At 32.3% G+C, this 18,255-nt stretch overlaps 2 protein-coding genes and 1 non-coding gene across 4 annotated transcripts; all 3 read left to right on the forward strand.

Moving 5' to 3' along the window:
* The first annotated feature begins 3,931 nt into the window (after window positions 1-3,931).
* LOC114185945 (putative phytosulfokines 6) lies at window positions 3,932-4,735 on the forward strand. 2 transcript variants are annotated; one of them, XM_028073920.1, is made up of 3 exons: window positions 3,932-4,099; window positions 4,182-4,261; window positions 4,433-4,735. In XM_028073920.1, the coding sequence occupies exons 1-3, from the start codon at window positions 4,009-4,011 to the stop codon at window positions 4,541-4,543; spliced, it is 282 nt and encodes a 93-aa protein (XP_027929721.1). In that variant the 5' UTR covers window positions 3,932-4,008; the 3' UTR covers window positions 4,544-4,735. The 2 variants fall into 2 exon arrangements, with proteins under 2 accessions (XP_027929721.1, XP_027929722.1); XM_028073921.1 differs by having other exon boundaries at window positions 3,935-4,099; window positions 4,436-4,735.
* Window positions 4,736-7,406: 2,671 nt separating this feature from the next.
* On the forward strand, window positions 7,407-13,737 carry LOC114185081 (protein TIC 100). Its single transcript, XM_028072582.1, has 11 exons — window positions 7,407-8,192; window positions 8,306-8,377; window positions 9,284-9,373; window positions 9,495-9,668; window positions 9,840-9,930; window positions 10,310-10,372; window positions 10,471-10,537; window positions 11,225-11,328; window positions 11,419-11,545; window positions 11,623-12,440; window positions 13,104-13,737. Exons 1-11 carry the CDS (start codon window positions 7,573-7,575, stop codon window positions 13,497-13,499), a joined length of 2,622 nt encoding a protein of 873 aa, XP_027928383.1. The 5' UTR covers window positions 7,407-7,572; the 3' UTR covers window positions 13,500-13,737.
* A 2,064-nt stretch (window positions 13,738-15,801) lies between these two features.
* TRNAM-CAU lies at window positions 15,802-15,873 on the forward strand. The gene has a single exon. It is a non-coding gene; the product is annotated as a tRNA-Met (tRNA).
* Window positions 15,874-18,255: the final 2,382 nt, after the last annotated feature.

Here is an 18,255-nt window from a genome sequence, read left to right on the forward strand (position 1 = left end):
CGTTGATTTTAAATTCACATAATATTATATATAACATAGAAATTTACATTTTAAGTTCCGACAACCAATGGCTCCTTGCATTACTTTTTGGAATAACAAAATTGCTCTTACAAGAAAAAACACAGCAACATATAATTCATATTTTTTCCATTTTGTAATCTTACTTGATTTTTAGATTTCAAAAAATACAAAAACGATTACAATACCAAAAGAAATATTCTAAAATAAATGTTAGCCTCGCTTGAAAACACTAGTTGTTAAATAGTTTAAGCACAACCATTTATTAAAAAGAGCTGTTAACGTATTTTGATTGTGATTTCTGATGTATCCATTGTACATGTTTTAATAGAAATATTTTAATCATAATCATTATCTTATAGACCCTTGTTCCCCATAGTTTGGGATACAAAAAAAAATGTTTTAAGCTATAGATAGGTAAAATTCATCATTAACAACGAAGAATGTTTTGAATAATTTTTAAAAACTAAAAGATCAAAGTAAAGTTATCAATAATGGAAATATTGATAACGGGATACCTATTTATACTTTAGTTTTATGTATTTATGTTTTTTATTTATATCCATAGAATTGCAATTATTCTTAAAGTGATTAGTTTTTACATATATTAATATTTTGCAGTGAAAATTATTTGACTTTTTAAAAAAAAAAATAATTTAATTTGTTTCAATATTCTGTAGTCGATTTTAATTTGAATTATGTTTTAGGATTATTTTTTATTTAAGTTTGTATTTCAAAAAATGACTTTAATTTAAATTAAAAATAATTTAAGGTGGGGGGTTGCATTCCTACCCATTCTCATAATTTAATGGCAGGGTGTTGGGGAAAAGTTGTGTGAAAAAATGCACATAAAGTTTGAAAGATAAAGAGAAGAAAGAAAAAAAAGTGTTATAGGCACTACTCAAGTGACTTTGGTAATGCTTTTATCATGCATCCTTAATAGAGAGTCCTGAAGATGCCTTTTAAGCCCTAAAAAGGCAAAAACAACTAATTTTCTTCTCTTCTCAACAAGTAAAAATCAATGCTAACATTATCAACTTGCAAAAGCACATAATGTCTCAGTGCCTTTTTTAAAAGCTATGAACTTGATTTGATTTGTTCACACCTCACACTCTTGCCTACCTAGTTATTCTCCTACAATTTTTTCTTTTTTCCCTTTAGAATTTAACTGAACCCATGATTTAAGAGATTCCTTGGGGTAGGTTCCCAGGTTTCAAGCACTTTAAGAGTCTTATTTTTAATATATAATATCCACTTTCGTTGTCTTTGATATATTATTATTTTTATCCACAATATAATTAGTCTCTATTCATATCATGGATTATTAATTTGATCTATGCAAAAGCTTGTAAATCCTACACGTGTAAACATTATCATTACCAGCATCAGTAAAATTGCTTTTTAAGTATACCGAACTTTCTTTTTTACATTTAACTTTGGCATGCACCGATCAATATGATATTGATGGCTATTTTTTTTAGAATATTTACTACAATGATATATATATATAAAGAGATGTAATACTAATAAAATAAATTTTAATAATTTAAACGTGAGTTTAAATTTTACATCGAATCAAAACGAGAAAGTAAAGTATTATATAAGGATAAAGAACTATAAATTTATTATCTTAATATTTTAGATTAAGAATAGTGTCGATCCTTATAGTTAGATTCAGATCTCATTAATTTTTTTCTCTCCTATAAATCTTTTTTCTAGAATCTTTACAAGAGATACCAAATCCAGATCCGAAGAATTCATAAACTCGGATCGAGAATGATGATTTTAATATATTGATGAGTATAATCTAAATTAGAAATTAATATTACTTCTTATCCAAAATCTTAAAATAATAAAATTTATTAATCTTTTTATATAATACTCGTTTTTCTCATTTTTATTTACTTGTATTCATAATTATATAATTATATGGTTTTATAAGAATAAGTACCACAATCAAACAAAACTAATTTTTACAGCAAAAACTAATGATAACCAGAAGACATATAAACAGTACAAAACTGTTTTACACTGTCCATTTTCTGATCGAAGGAAATTTGAATTTGAACCTCGAATGCAGAATCCTGCAGTTACTGCAAAAATCAGGATCCTACTACTCTCATTTTAGTTTTACCAGGTTTGAGTTCACTGGTTGGAAACAAACATTTTACCGCAAATATCTCACATTCTGTGATGCACATGCCACTTCCCACTTTCCATGATGAAAAAAGGTACGAAAAAAAATCTGTACACCTTTTTTATGAAAAAAAAATTATTAGTGGTAACAGAGCAAATGATAGTCTTCTCCCACGTTAAACAATCATATATTTAACACAGAATTATAAAATTACAAGATTTCTTTCTAAAATCATGTATTATACACAAAATCATAAAATTACAATTTTTTTTTCGTATATTAAAATAAAAGGAATAATTTTAGAGGGATCTACCGTGAATTAATCTTGTGGAGAAGTGGACAAAGTTTTGGTGTGTCTTCTTGCAAGCGTGAGGCATGACATGCCACATGACATCCTGGAAATTTGCAGACTGGTGAGTCAACATGAGTTGTCCATTTGTGGTACTATATATACATGTAATTACAAGTGGAAAAAAATCAAATCATTACCAACTATAAACTGTTTCAGGCATGTCATTCCCATTCCCCAAAGTGAAAAAAATAATAAATGCTAACATGATTTTTAGATTGTTATGTATAAGAAATTTTTGTAGTATATAAATAGGGTGTAAATCATAATTAATCTTTCAAATAATGTTTCTCTTGTCCTTAAAAGATGCTGGAATCTGATCCACCCACCTTAATTTGTTTTTCATGGTTTAGGACATTCTTTTTCTGATATATAGGACTTTGTTCAACATGGCACAATAGAAAGAAGAAAGAGACATCATCTCATGGTTGCAATCATGCACACTAATAACCTTTTTAATAATCCAACTCAATTCTCTAACTAATTTCCTTACACAATTAAACAAATATGGTGGTGCCGAATCCCAATCCGACAGTGCCTTTTTCCTTTAATTTGTTTATGTTTGTTGCAAGAGACAGCAAGATGCAAATCCTCCAAAAGAGAAGCACAATCTTTGCCTCAATCTAGCTATATCAATTAATTTACATGCAAAGGACAAATCATAAATAAGACCCTCTAACTCGGAATTCCAAAGTGGAGTAACAATCAGCTTCACAATTTCCCATAACACAGTGGACTTGGTGAGAGACATATTTTAGAGGCACACAGTTATTGATGATCCACTATCAGGATAAAAAAACATGACAGATACATTGAAGCTTCATAAGCATAAGCTTGCCGAATACCACATCTGCTGGGCATGTTCTCACTTTAATATCTTCTTGAAAATGATTTAACACGTACGTAGTAGACTTTAGGTCTAACTCAATTTCACAAAATCAGTTAAATTGGTCTTATTTCTAATCGATGTTTGACTTCCAACACCGACACAAATTAAGGATTATTTACTACTTAAGGATGAATGAATAATTTGTTTCTCAGAATGGAAGTGTAAAGTGTGGCAGGTGTTTAATGGCAGTGGTAAGAGATGAGGTTGGAGAACAGCTGTGAGTGTGTCCTGAACGTTGACTTGGTAACACTGTCAAAGCACAACTACATGGGTGTTTCATGAATGCTTTTTGGAGTGTGGTTGGACCACTATGGCAGACAATGACTAAAGCACTTCCATACACATCATATACAAATAGTAGTTTGGTCTGGTCTGGTCACATTCGCATGGAGAGTAATACTAATTTCATAATATAATAATAACATGGTGACTGGGCCCAGTTTATCAGGTATTGGAATTGTAATGGAAGTGCTTTCTTTTGGGAACCTTCACGTGAGCAACAAACATTGACCACTTTCCTTGCATGTATGTATTTATATCTCTCTTCTTTATACTCTGCTTCTCCCAACACCCTTTTTTTTTTTCTCTCTCTCTCTCTCATTCAACACCTCAAACATGAAGCTTAATCTGCTGCACCTTGGAGCTCTCTTGTTTTTCCTTTTCTTCTTAGTTTCTTCGTATGCTCGGCCACTCACTACTGAACAAGGTAATTAATTGTTGACTCTGAATCATTGATGGTTCCTCTGTGGAATGTGTTTTTCTCACTGAACAGAACTTGGTTTCTTCAGGGAGGAACAGATCAAAACTGAATGAGGTTTTTGGGGAGGAGGACTTTGCTTTGGAGTTGGAGGGAGGTGAATCTTTGAAGGTAAGAGACATGAGATCAAATTTCAGAACTTTACATGTTTATTAGATGCTTTTGATGTTGTTCTTTTGTTATACTATAAAATTTGATGCAATATTAAAACAAAAGTATGAACATGTTTCATTGTTTGTTTGTGAGTGATTTGAAGTTTATTTTTTCTGTCATGAAAAACAGCAGCTGCTAGGGGTGGAGGACTGCAGAGGTGGAGACGAAGAATGTGTGCAGAGAAGAATGACTTTAGAAGCTCACCTGGACTACATCTACACCCAGCACCATAAGCCTTGAAATCATAATCCTCCATTTTGTATATTATTTTCACAATTTAGCTTATAGATTGTGTTAAGCTAGGATGTCAATTATTGTTTGTTGCTCTCTAATCCAGAAATTTTTACCAACTTTTTTACGTTGTACTTGCCGAACATTAAAAATACATTAAAATTAATATGTATTTTGAAGATATAACAGAAAAACAACACGGATAAATCCACGAATAATCCAAATTTGTTGCTTTCTCTACAAAATTCGTGGATTTGCAAATGTCCTGCGCAACTGCAGCACATAAAGATAACAAAAAGCTTATTACTTTTATCAGACATGTTATGTGCATATGGTAATAGTTATTGTTGTGACTTTGTTAGGGGTGGCAATTAGGACCTGGCCCGCGGGCCCGGCCCGCAGAAAAAATGCGGGGCGGGCCAGGATATTGAGCCTGCAAGCCCGTACGGGCTCGGCCCGCATAGGCCCGCAGTCCGCACGGGCTAGCTCGCGGCCCGCGTGGGCCGGCCCGCAAGCCCGCATAAAATTAAAAAAAAAAAAAAAATTTGTACTTGTATATATTAATTACTTCTTTTATGGACTCTTGCATTAACATTTCAAATTCTTGTATAATTGGAAAAGACAAGTATTGTGTAATTTTTAATGTGCTAAAATTTAAAGAATACATTGTGTATGTCATAGTATGAATATGATGAAAATGTTAAATTATCAATTTATCATCTAATTCCCCAAAGTCTTTACTTAATTTTGTGAACTTCTTAAAGTTTCCCAATTTTTAAACATTGAAAGTTTTATTATAAAAAAAAAAAAAATAAATAAATAAATTAAAAAAAAAAAGCGGGTCGGCCCGCAGGCCCGCGGGCCAATGTATATGCGGGGCGGGCCAGAGTATGCGGCCCGCATAAAATGTGCAGGGCGGGGCGGGCCGACCCGCGATGTGCGGGCCTTATGCGGGGCGGGCCTAAATGGGGCGGGCCGGCCCACATCGCCACCCCTAGACTTTGTCCAACTGCAACTACTTCAACGATCAGACATATTTACTTTTATTTATATATAGGTTTGATTGTATGTTTAGTTAAGCTGAGATCTATAATATTATTGATTTTAGAAAAAAGTGAGTTTATCAAGTCTAATTTAATCATAAGATAAAACTTATATCTAGTGTACTATTTTAAATACATTTTTAGTTGGTTTGAGATAATTATTGATCATCAAACATTTTCTCATCAAAGTACTTGATTTCCCATCATTTATTAGTGAGTATCTTGGTAATTAACACAGTTATTATTCAAAGATATAAATTTGTTTATAATAAAAAAGTTTAGTTTATGTAACATTCCATTACATCATCTTGATTATCTTAAATTTCTCTTGTTCTCAACTCACTTTTTTATTATTTGTACAAGTTATTGGTATTTACTTTGCTAGTATAATTTCTATATTGTTTTGGGTTTATATATAAGGTGTATGTTTTTATTTGACTAGTATAATTTCTATACTATTTTTGGGTTTAGATAGGGTGAATGTTTTTATTTTACTAGAATATAAGTCATAGAATATAAATTATAACTATCAACTTCTTAAAATCTCGTGAAGATGTGGAAACAAATACGTTAATAATGATTATCATTGGAAGCAAACGTATTGTTACAGTATGTCAAGGCAACAAGGTAGTCATTCATCTCACCAATTAGGACCCAACTTGGGCGTTAGCCCAACATGGATATGGGAATTTCTTCCTGTACCTCCGTTTTCTTACAATCAATTTTTTAATATTCAAATTATACCTTTCCTGAAATTAATAGAAAAAAATATTTCGGACTCTAAATTTATAAATATTCAGAATTACATAATTTGTAATGCAAATTTATATTCTGAATTATACTATAATACAAATTTGAAAACAATACAAAATGTAAATTATATTCTAAATAGTACAATATATAATGTAACTTTATATTTTATATTATACAATTTGTAATACAAATTTGAAAAAAAAAATCCAGAATGTTAATTACATAACAAGTTATATAATTCATAATATAAAATTATATTTTATTGTATAATCCGTAATATAAATTTAAAAAATAATTCAAAATACAAATACATTTAATATATAATACAAATTTATATTTCAAATTATACGTACCATAATACAAATTTGGAAAAAAAATCTGAAATAGAAAATGTAAAATCTATAATACAAAATTACAGTTCACATTATAGAATCTGTAATCTAAATTTGAAACTAACAATTGACAACCCTTTCTTTAATAATGATGACAGTACTTTTAGCATATATCCAGCATTAAATGGCCTCAAGTTGAAAACTGGAAAGGTACTTAGATAATGAAAAGGTTGCAAAATGTTGGATTGTTTTCTTACCTGATAGAGAAGAATGGAGAAATGGAGGTGCCCGAAGAAGGTATGTAAAGTGAGAGATAATTTTTAATATTTGTTTAATAAAGGGTGTTAAATACATTCCAGTAATGCTGTGTGGAGGTGCAGAAAGAAAACACAGGGCATGGACTGTAATACCCATAGAGTGGCCCAGTGAGAGAACGGAGAGGAATAAATTTTACCTGTGTTCTCAAAAAACATGTGTGATTTTAACTTTTGTTTTTTTTAAATCCAAGCAAAAATTATAAGAAAATATAAAATCTAATTTAGGCGGGAAGTTTACTGAGAAGAATCAGCTTAATTTTGTAATTTTTTTAAAATAAATTAAGTGAAAGCTATTAAATAGTAAGATAGAACATTATCCACAGTAAAAGAATGAAAGTAAACCAAGCAAGCCTTCATATCAGACTGAGTTTATAGAATTGACTTCTAAAATGAGATGAAATAGTGAAACGACAGAGAAAGGTGTCGTATGACAAGAACCCTCTTTCTCTTTTGTTTGCCTCTATCGTCGTTTGTAACGATAGGTAGCTGCTGGTAGGATTCATGTAATGAATGTAACTGTGTTATCTCCTTCACTCACTCACTAACTCACCTTATCCTTTTCGCATTACTCTCTAACCGTTCCGTGTTCCCAAATGGCCAACGACGAAGACCAACGGCAAGACTCTCCTTCGACCAATGAGCCCCAAAATGCCGCCTCCTCAGACTCCGAATCCGAATCCGAATACGACTCCGACTACTCCTACGACGAGGCGGAGGATGACGCCTTCCGCCGTGCCTTCCAGTTCCGCGAAGACGAGGACGACGAGGTGCCGGTGGAAGACAAGCGCAACAACCCGGAGACCAACTTTCAAGACTTCAGCCGAGCGCTGGAGAGCCCGGCGGTGAAGGAGCTGCATGAGGAGCTGGACCCCTTGATTGCGGAGGAGGAAAACCCTTTCGACTTCCCCGAGGACCCCGAGAACTGGACCGAGCAGGACCTTCGCGAGCTTTGGGCGGATGGGGACCCCGAAATTGGCGGCACAGGGTGGGACCCTGCTTTGGCCACCGAGGAAGAGTACAACTACGTTAACGAACAGCTTGCGGAGGGAGAAGACCCTCCCATTGCGCCATTCTATCTTCCTTTCCGCAAACATTACCCTCCAATTCCCGATAACCACTACGACATTGCCACTCCCAAGGATACTATCGAAGAGTTGGATAGGATTGAAGAGTTCCTCAGATGGGTTAGCTACGTTTTCCAAGATGGTAGCACGTATGTGTATCGTTCTATACTATAACAGTAACACTTACATGATTCTTTTTAATGTTCACTTTAATGTGCTACATGGTTGTTGCTGTTGGGTAGATTATGCGTTTCTTTTTCAGCTATGAAGGGACCGTTTGGGATGACTATGCTCATGGGAAAGGAGTTTATGTTTCGGACGATAGATTGATCAGGTTTGTCTTTACTCCGTTGAGGTGTTTCTTCTAAGGGTATGTTTGTTTTTTCATTGAGTTCCGTTGAACACGAATGTCGTGAGTTATGGATTCTCGTTGTAGAAAACGATTATTAAGTAAAACTAACACACTAGGTGATGATAATGCCGGTGGTAAACTAAAACAACATTATATATGTGTTGATTCAAGCAATGTAATTTGAAAGAGGGGAGAATTTTGTCTAGGTTTTTGTTGTGCCGTTGGTCTGATGAGACAAGGCATTCAAAATTCAGATGCTATTGATTGATAACGGTTTTAAATATTGGTTTGTGGCTGCACTTTCAGCCACAGTGTCAAGATTGTTGGAGTTACTGATCGCAATTGCAGCCACATCAGCTGCATTATTCTGTAATTTCCCACAACAACAAGGATAGAGATGAATCCACAGCCACAATGTAAAATTCCCAGTTAACGTGAGCACAGGAAAGCTGACTTGAAAAAATGGTTAGGTTAGCTGGTATCCTTTTGTTAAATTTGTAAGCATATGGTGCCTGTCATACTTCTTTGTGCAAAACCCATTCATTGGCCTGAAGCATTAACAGATTTGCCATGGAAACTTGTGGGAGGTGACAATGACCAATTTTTTGGTGTTTTTTAAGCGAATACACTCTACTAAGTTCAGCAAATTTCCATTGGCAACCTCAAATTGAGGAATTCAATTCTCACTCTTTAGGCTAACTGGGTCTGATGGCCATGTTTTTAGGGTTCTATTGCAGTCTTTGACTCCCTGTTAGCTAAGTATTTCAATTAGGGCCAGCATACCCATTTTCCCCTCAGACAAATTGTCTCTTCATTTCTTGACATGTCCATCTTCAACGACTATTTTTTAATGCCATTGATATTCTGCAATGTATTATCTTTTCATAGGTATGAAGGTGAATGGTTTCAAAATGATGTAGAGGGTCATGGTGTTCTTGAACTTGATATACCTGTCATAGAGCCTACTCCTGGGTCCAAGTATGTATCTTTCTTTGAATTGCTCTGTTACGTCTTAATGAAGTCTTAGATTGTGGCACAGTTTGAATATACATTCATTTTCTTGAGAACAAACTTGGGATGCTTTTATCCATGCCCTCAGGCTTGAAGCAAAGATGCGAGCTCAAGGAAGGATTATAGCTAGGGATTTTATGTCCCCAGAAGACAGAGAATGGCTTGAGAAGGATGTTGAAGATATGTATGATCTTGCAGATGGGGAGTATGAAATCCCCTATTATGAGAATGAGGAATGGATAAAGGAATTTGGAAGCAAGCCGTAAGTTTAATTGTCTATTTCTATTTAGTCTATTCATTTTGAATCACTTTATTATCTTTAAGATAAGTGCCACTTTGCAATCCTTCTCTCTATAAATTACATGCATTGTCTCTTTATATCTCTTTGAACATTATTACTAGTACTGAAAGAGGTTTTATATTTTGTGTCCAGGGAGAAAGGTCGATATCGTTATGCTGGTCAGTGGAAGCATGGCAGGATGCATGGATGTGGTGTATTTGAAGTCAATGAGCGTGTCCTACATGTGGGTGAATGGATTATACAAAATTTATGTTTCATCTTATTAACTATAATCAACCTCTTTGCCAATTTTTACTGAACTAGGCAGAGAAAGCTGGACTCTGTAGATGGAAAATAATTGCACAACTTACATGTTTTGCTTTAGTTTCCTGGAGTGACCTACATTCCATATGCTTATTGAGACCGTTTTTTATTACCCAACATACTTCAATTTTGTGTTTATGGTGTATTATCTACATTATTCGGTTCATTTTTGCCACTTAATTAATTGGGGGAATTGCAAGGTATCTCAACATAAGGGATGATGTCATTTTTTTCCAACACGTTTATGACATGTAGTAGACCTATTTTCTTTCCTGGTTACATAATGTGTGTGCATGCAGGGTAGATTTTATTTTGGAGAATATGTGAACAAGTATGAGGGATGTGATGAAGAAATTTCAGGGGTATTTTTTCATAACTTTTCCATCTCTGTATAATGAAAAACTAATCATCCAAGACCTGTGTCAATATCTTGATCTTTCTGATATTCTGTCAATTTCAGATGCATGCTGCTATAGCAGAAGTTGCTGCTGCAAAGGCTCGCATGTTTATTAACAAACCAGATGGAAGTATGTTGTTTGACTTCTTTGAAAATAATGGAAAACCTTATATGCATCTTTTTCGGGTGGTGGGACCGGTTGTGGAGTATCTCTGATTTTAGGTTTTGCCATTTCTTTGGTTGCTAGATCCATTTATTAGTGCATGTGTTATTGATTTAGTCATAAAATTTCATGTTTATTCTTTCTTCTTTCTACATCTTATCACCATTTAGCATATGTTTGGGTGATATTATTAGAAAACAATTGTTTATTTTTCATAACTCTCTAGATGCTGAAAAAAGTGGGCAATTTAGTTATCTAAAATTCTTTCAGCTAAGCAAACAATTTTATTTTTTAATACCAGTTAGGATTTAGGAAAGGAACACTTATTGCCAGTGATTTTTTGTTTCACAATTTGTGCGTTCTTCGTCATGATATAAAGATCAATGACCAATTGTAACTTCACACTGCAAATATGTATCTCATTTGATTCTCCTTTTTGCCTCTAGACAAAAGTCTCGTCTAGTAAGGATGATTAAACATGGATGTTGGCTCTTGGCACACTAGTCTTTCTGTTTTTATTGTATGGTTGAAATATTATATATGTGCTATTTTGGAATGGAATTGTTTCCCCCCTCTTTTCCTGACTGGCGTGGTGCTGATTTTATTTTGTTTATCATTATTTGTTACACATCATTTAACATTTTGTTTTTGCAGTGGTTAGAGAAGAGAGAGGTCCTTATACTGATCCACAGCATCCTTACTTTTATGAAGAAGACGATGTGTGGATGGCACCTGGCTTCATTAATCAGTTTTATGAAGTGAGGCTTATTGGCAATGTTTTATCCTAATATATTGCTTATTGTCATCTTATGCAAGGACGTTGAAACATGCATATGGTTCTATCTCAGGTCCCGGATTACTGGAAAGTATATGTGAAAGAAGTAGACGAAGAAAGAGAAATGTGGTTGAACTCTTTCTATAGAGCTCCTCTGAGGTTACCCATGCCAGCTGAACTTGAGCACTGGTGGTCAAAAGGTATTTGTTCTTCCTGTTTTTCTGTATGAACAAGTAGAAAAGTTCTTAATTGATTCTTCCTTCAAATGCTTGGTCAGAGGAGAATAGCGAGCTTCCTGAATTTGTCCTTATTAATAAGGAACCAGAGCCTGATCCTGAAGATCCTTCAAAGCTTATATATACTGAGGATCCTTTGATCCTCCATACACCAACTGGACATATTATCAATTATGTTGAGGATGAGCATTACGGGATACGTTTATTTTGGCAGCCACCTTTGAAAGAGGGTGAGGATGTAGATCCTGAAAAGGCTGTATTCCTGCCCCTTGGTTATGATGAGTTTTTTGGAGTAGACACGGATAAAAAAAAGGAGAGCATATTGTTGCGTATTGTACTTGCAATTGAAAATGTCTGCAAGCCGTGGCTTGATAAGCTGGATAAATGGACTGAAGAGCAGAAAAAAATTAAGGAAGAGGAAAAGAAAGAACTTGAGGAAGATCTTGAACTGCTGGAAGCTGAAATTGGACTGGAAGAGGCTGTTGAGGAAATGGAAAGGTTATTGCGCATAAGAGAGAAAGAAGAGGAAAAGAAGGCAGAGATGGGTTTGCTGGATGATGATGAAGAAGATGGTGATGATGATATGGCTTCTGTACCCAAACAAGAGAAAGAAGCTCCTGCAAAGGTGGAAGAGGAAGCTCCTGCAAAGGTAGAAGAGGAAGCTCCTGCAGAGGTGGAAGAGGAAGATGATGATGATGATGATGATGATGGAGATGATGAAGACGAGGATAATAGTGCACAATCAAGTTTCGGGTCTGTTGAGCAGGGACAGACAACAGAGCAGCCTAAGGCAAAACCTGGGAAATCTCCATTTTCTACATTGTCACTTGCATTTGCTCGTAGCAGCCTTATCTCCACTGTGAGTTATTCCGAAATTTATTTAATGCATCTATTTCATATACATGACTGCATCTTGTATTCAAATTATATGCTCTCTTGTGTATATCCTGGTTCCACTGAATAATCAGGGAGCTGCATTGTTTATCATACAAAATAAAATTATAATTTTCTCCTTTTGAATGTCATTTAGCAATTTTAATGGATTTATAAGACAGTTTTATGCTTCATTTTATTATTCTTTGATCGAACAATTTAACAAGTTAACTGATATTACATTGGACTTGTCTCTTCTCAGATACCACCCAAATATATACTTCAATGAGTTCATTCCTGAACGGCTTTTTCCCCTGGTTGTGGAAAATAATAATATTAGAACAACCCAAGTATTGAAAACTCTGGCAACCATACTCCTGTAAATATTTCTCATAGTTTATCAGTTTTGAATAATGAGATAAAGTGTGAAAAGGAATATGGGATAACTACACTGAACTCCCTTGGGACTAGCGGTAATTACAGCTAGTGATGGTACATTTGCTAATGTGGTTGCACCACCTTTGTGCTATTTTGGTCATCTTAACTCTACTTCATTTCAATGTTTATGGGAGAAAGTTGTTTGTTTTACTAGTTTGAATTTATAACAAACAAGTTCATGAATATTTTTCTCTCTCGGTTGGTTTATCAGGTTCCATCCAAGCTGCAACAATCATTTTCATTCTGGGACATGGGAAGATCGAAACTAGAGTCAGGTCCTCTTCCGAGCATTGATCGCTCCAGTAATATGAAAACAGTTTGTTCAGTCAGTTTCCGTCCTGTGACCAGCCAGAAGGGTAGCTTGAAGACTGTGGGGAAAACTCATGGGAAAGTGAAGGAAATAAGCTCTTTAAAGGGGAAATTTCTTGAGGTGCACTCTCAGACTCGATCACATTCATGGGTTTCTTCAAATTCCATAAGCAACTTACAGAGGCCAAGATCGAGTAGTGACAGGTGGTTGCATGCAGCACCTGAGAGGGATTTAGACAGCATACTGTCTTTGCATTCATCTTTGTATAATTTTGAACAACGTAGAGAGACTGTTTGATGATCGTATTCTGTCCGTTTTTCCCAATAAGAGAGCTTTACTTGAAATACAAGTTTTGAAGGCTTTTTTGTATTTTTGCCCTTTCTGTACCAAAAAGAAGCACATGTAGGATTTTTGGGAGGGAAGAGACATTAAAACTGTTGATGTATTTTAGTATGTATGTCGTTCTAAATCTGAACATCATCTAGTGATAGAATTGTCGAATGGTGTTTCCATTTACTTTTTACTTTTCATCGAATTTCACTTTCTTACACCATGAAGATGCTGAGATCCCAAAAGCATAAGGAAACCACGCCACAAGTTTATTGTCTATTCTAATCCTCTAAGCTATAACCATACATGATAAACTATTCATAAGAGCAGAGTTGACCCGTTTTAGTGTGGTCTATCGTTGATTAGCTAAAAATGGATGCACTGTCCCACCAATTTATTTTTATTTTATTTTAAATTGCAATAATTATTATATTTATATGTTAAAGTATTTTATTGTAACTCGTAATTAAAATTTAATTTGGAATAGTTAATTATATAATTACAATATATATTTATATCTTTAAACAAATATAATATAAAAACTAAATGTTTTAAAATACTATTTTATTTTAATTTAAGTAAATAAAATCTATGAACTAATTTGTTTCGTTCGGTCGGTCAATTTGACTAGTTAGAGTGACTAAATCAAAACGGATTAGAAAATTAAAAGTTTTAAGCCTACTTGTTTCCTTTTTGGAGGATTCGTAAGCTGATATATATATTTTTTTTCAATTTTAATATTATTTTCTATTTAAAACTGAATTTTCTATTTGATGACTTGTTTGATTTGAATGTAGGTGGAATGCGAGCTGAAATTTTAATTCTTATTACAGAGAACAATATTAAGAAAGCAAGTAAAAGATTGTATTCAAATGGTCCGATTAATTCACACTGTTAATACTTGCCACTTACATATAGTGTTGTAGCTTTAGCAAATTAAAATTGCCTTTGGGAAAGAGTTTTACAAGTTCATTATGATCATTCATGATGAGTCCATTTCGTGGAGTGTAATAAGTAATCTAATGGTTGCATTAGTCCTCTTAGCATAAGTCATTTTTATTTCCATCAGAAAAGCAATATAAAATTTTAAGTCTTGAACAGTCCAGAAATAAAGGAATTGGTTTTGCAAGTAGTCTTAAACAGTCCATATATGTATATATAGAGAGATTATATATATAAAAATTAAATGACAGATACTCAATTAAAATATATAAAAGTTTTTAGTGCTTAATAGATTAGAAAAATTTAATAAAAACTCAATTGAAAATACTTAAATCTATCATAGACTTAAAACTTATTTAACCTCATAAATGTTGAATATATTCTTTTTGATTTTCTAAAATCTTTAGTCAATATTTGTTTCTAATTACATAACACATAAAAAATTTAGTAGTACTATATGTTACTACTTGTATACATATCTAAACAATGTCATGGAATAACCATTAATCATGCTATGCTATTTCAGAATCTCGTTCTCAAAAAAACATACACGATAGTAGCAAATAATTCAATTACAAAATATTTAAATTTGTTTGAATTGTTGAAATATCTCGTCTAAATACAAGGTAATATTTAACTGATTATAGTTACAAATATGATAAGATAGATTTTCATTATTGTTAGCAAAAATTCTTATGATATGTTTTTGTCATCAAAGAGATGATAATATGATCATATATCTAAAAAGAATGTAAAAAATTATTATACAATGTATTTTATAGAGATAATATTTTTTATAAAATAAACGGATTCTTTTAGTCTGACATTTGAATAATAAAATAATTAAGTATCATTTGTGAAATTACTTTTACTTTTTATCTTATGTTTAAGGTTCGTACAATTCTAATTAGTTCTTAAAAATTATAATCTTTTTTTAGTTTGTATTTTTCTAACATGTTTAAGTTAATTAATATTTATTAAATGTAAATAGTTTATTAATATTTTTTTTCTTTTATAATAATTAAAATATGATGAAAACAATATTTTAGAAATAATTACGATCAATTTGAAATTAAGGTGGTGACGTTGAAAAAAAGATAAAACTATTAAAGTAGAGGATGTTTATTTATAAAAAAATATAAAGTTTAAGGATTCAAAACCATAAATTAAAATTTAGAGTGTGCGCTTATAAGAAAAATAGACCACATTTTAGAGTTCAAAATTGTTGTCAATTGCTTTTGGCAAAATTCAAATCCTCATTTTTTATCTTGGTCAGTTTTTCTGAAATTTAAAACCATTTACATTTATTGCGAGTTACATTTCAGCAATCAGAGTGGCGCAGCGGAAGCGTGGTGGGCCCATAACCCACAGGTCCCAGGATCGAAACCTGGCTCTGATAGAGTGGCTTCTGCTTGTTTTCTTTTCTGCCTTTTTGTTTTTTTTCTTCTATTTAAAATGATTTATTTTAACCCAATAAGGTATCATCTTGTATTTTTATTTCTACAAAATATTTTTATTCTTTTTTTATTTGTTTCTTTGGCCTTTTTGTTTTTTTTTCTTCTATTTAAAAATATTTATTTTAACCCAATAAGGTATGATCTTGTATTTTTATTTCTAAAAAATATTTTTATACTTTTTTTATTTGTTTCTTCTGCCTTTTTTTTTCTTCTATTTAAAATTATTTATTTTAACCCAATAAGGTATGATCTTGTATTTTTATTTCTAAAAACTATATCATTGTTAGAGAATTCTCACCACTATTGAGTGTTTATATTCAAAATGACTATTTAAATTTTAAGAAAATAATTTACTTTTAAGTAAAAATTAAAACATTTTATGATAAAATATGTTGTAAAATAATAAATTTAAAATTTTGTATTCTAAGAGAATAACTATATAATTCAAAATTAAATAAATTAAAAAATCTAATAATAAAGAATTTGAAATAATTCACATACTCGAATTATTGTTAGAGAATTCTCACCACTATTGAGTGTTTATATTCAAAATGACTATTTAAATTTTAAGAGAATAATTTACTTTTAAGTAAAAATTAAAACATTTTATGATAAAATATTTGTAAAATAATAAATTTAAAAAATTTTATTCTAAGAGAATAACTATATAATTCAAAATTAAATAAACTAAAAATCTAATAATAAAGAATTTGAAATAATTCACATACTCGATTTTATGTAACTGGTCCGTATATTATCTATTCAATTCAATTTTAGATTTTACTTAAAACATTGTTAGGTTATCTAATATGACAGTATTATTGGCTTGATTGAAGTTTGAGTGTCACAATTTCAATATATTTCTTTTTTATAAATATTGAAAAAAAAGTTTATTTCATAGTAAAGTTGTCTGTATTTATTATTTTCACTGGCATCATTAATTAAAGTTATCTTACTAATGATATTAGGTGATAACTGTTCCTCATTTCTCAATCTATTATATATCTAATAAAAGGTTAGTATAATGAAGTTACTAAACTGACCATTCTAATTTGTTGACACGTGTTCCAAATGGAGGATTTTTTCGTCTTTTCGATGTTTAAGCTTTCCCGTTTCTTCCCTCCTTAATGGCTAACAATTATTTTGAATGATTATGCATTTAATACTTTATTAAGATATTGATATTGATTGAATGTTGATTGACGTGCTGGGCTGCAGTTACTATTCTTCTTCTTCTTCAAGCAAAAAACTATTTTCAATCTTCTTCTACAAAAGTTGATAGATCTAGAAAAAAATTCTCCGGCCTCAAGGTTGTCTCCTTCTTTTTCTTTTTCGTCTCCTGTTTGTGTCGCCATATCCAGATGAAGGTAAGTTATAATAACTCAACTTTATTTTCGAGTTCTCCTTCTCGGTCTTCATAAAAGGTCTTTTTACTTCTTCTTAAAACTTATCCTTCTTCATCTTAATATTGGATCAAACGTTAGACATTGTTAAATAGCTTGAGTTCTCCTTTTTCAGAGGTTCTTCATTTACTTTTGTTTTAACCGAACTTTGTTTCTATTTCGTCTTTGCAGGTCTCCTTCATCAAATGGTATTCTTCTGTTTTTTATTTGGTGAAATATATCTAGACATCCTTGTCGTCGTTCTTAGATTTTGAGTCGACTTTCTTTTGGGTTTGCGGAAAGCATTAAAGGATATATTTGTTGGATTTTTTTTATTTATTTATTTCCAATCGGGTTAGTTGGGTATATTTTTATGTTTTTGTTCTATACTTGGGGGTTTGCTAAATTTTTTTGTAAAAAGCTTTGGTTTGTTGCTGAAATCGTTTCTTGCTTTTGTAGATTAGAGGATTTCATATCCAAATGGCTAAATGGATCGAAGTTTGTTGCTGCATCATAACAAAATCAAGTTATTGCAATTTCATCTTTTATGTCATCCTTCACATGTTATTGTTTGCAATTAGGCTCATTGTTTGTTTGATATTTTCAGAATGGATGGGTACAATGACAGAAGGCAATTTTATAGAACCAGAACAAAATCTTTCGGCCTCAAGGTTAGTTCTCCTTCTTGGCTTTTTTTTCTTACTTTTTGAAAGGCATTTTCATATTTGCTCTTACTTTTTCTTCACGAAAGCTTTAATTTTTTTTGAGGGTTTTTGTGTTGAAGATGGTGTACCGTGGATTAGTACATTTTAGTAGTTGTTGAAAGTCAATAGCTTGAGTTTTCTTTCTTCTTCTTCATGGTCTTCGTCTGCTTTTTTTTTTTTTCTGTTTCGTAAACCTATCGTTGTGGGTTGAAGAAAAGGTTAAACCTTTTGATTTTAG

Source organism: Vigna unguiculata, chromosome 5, assembly GCF_004118075.2.
Source record: "Vigna unguiculata cultivar IT97K-499-35 chromosome 5, ASM411807v1, whole genome shotgun sequence".
Taxonomy (NCBI): Eukaryota; Viridiplantae; Streptophyta; class Magnoliopsida; order Fabales; family Fabaceae; genus Vigna; species Vigna unguiculata.

Excerpts from the sequence above, each read along its gene's own strand:
- LOC114185945 (XM_028073920.1), top strand. The coding sequence starts at position 4,009 with ATGAAGCTTAATCTGCTGCACCTTGGAGCTCTCTTGTTTTTCCTTTTC. Across the intron at positions 4,100-4,181 it reads GCCACTCACTACTGAACAAG|GGAGGAACAGATCAAAACTG; the intron begins GTAATTAATTGT and ends TGGTTTCTTCAG. Across the intron at positions 4,262-4,432 it reads AGGGAGGTGAATCTTTGAAG|CAGCTGCTAGGGGTGGAGGA; the intron begins GTAAGAGACATG and ends CATGAAAAACAG.
- LOC114185081 (XM_028072582.1), top strand. The coding sequence starts at position 7,573 with ATGGCCAACGACGAAGACCAACGGCAAGACTCTCCTTCGACCAATGAG. Across the intron at positions 8,193-8,305 it reads GTTTTCCAAGATGGTAGCAC|CTATGAAGGGACCGTTTGGG; the intron begins GTATGTGTATCG and ends TTTCTTTTTCAG. Across the intron at positions 10,373-10,470 it reads GTGATGAAGAAATTTCAGGG|ATGCATGCTGCTATAGCAGA; the intron begins GTATTTTTTCAT and ends TGTCAATTTCAG.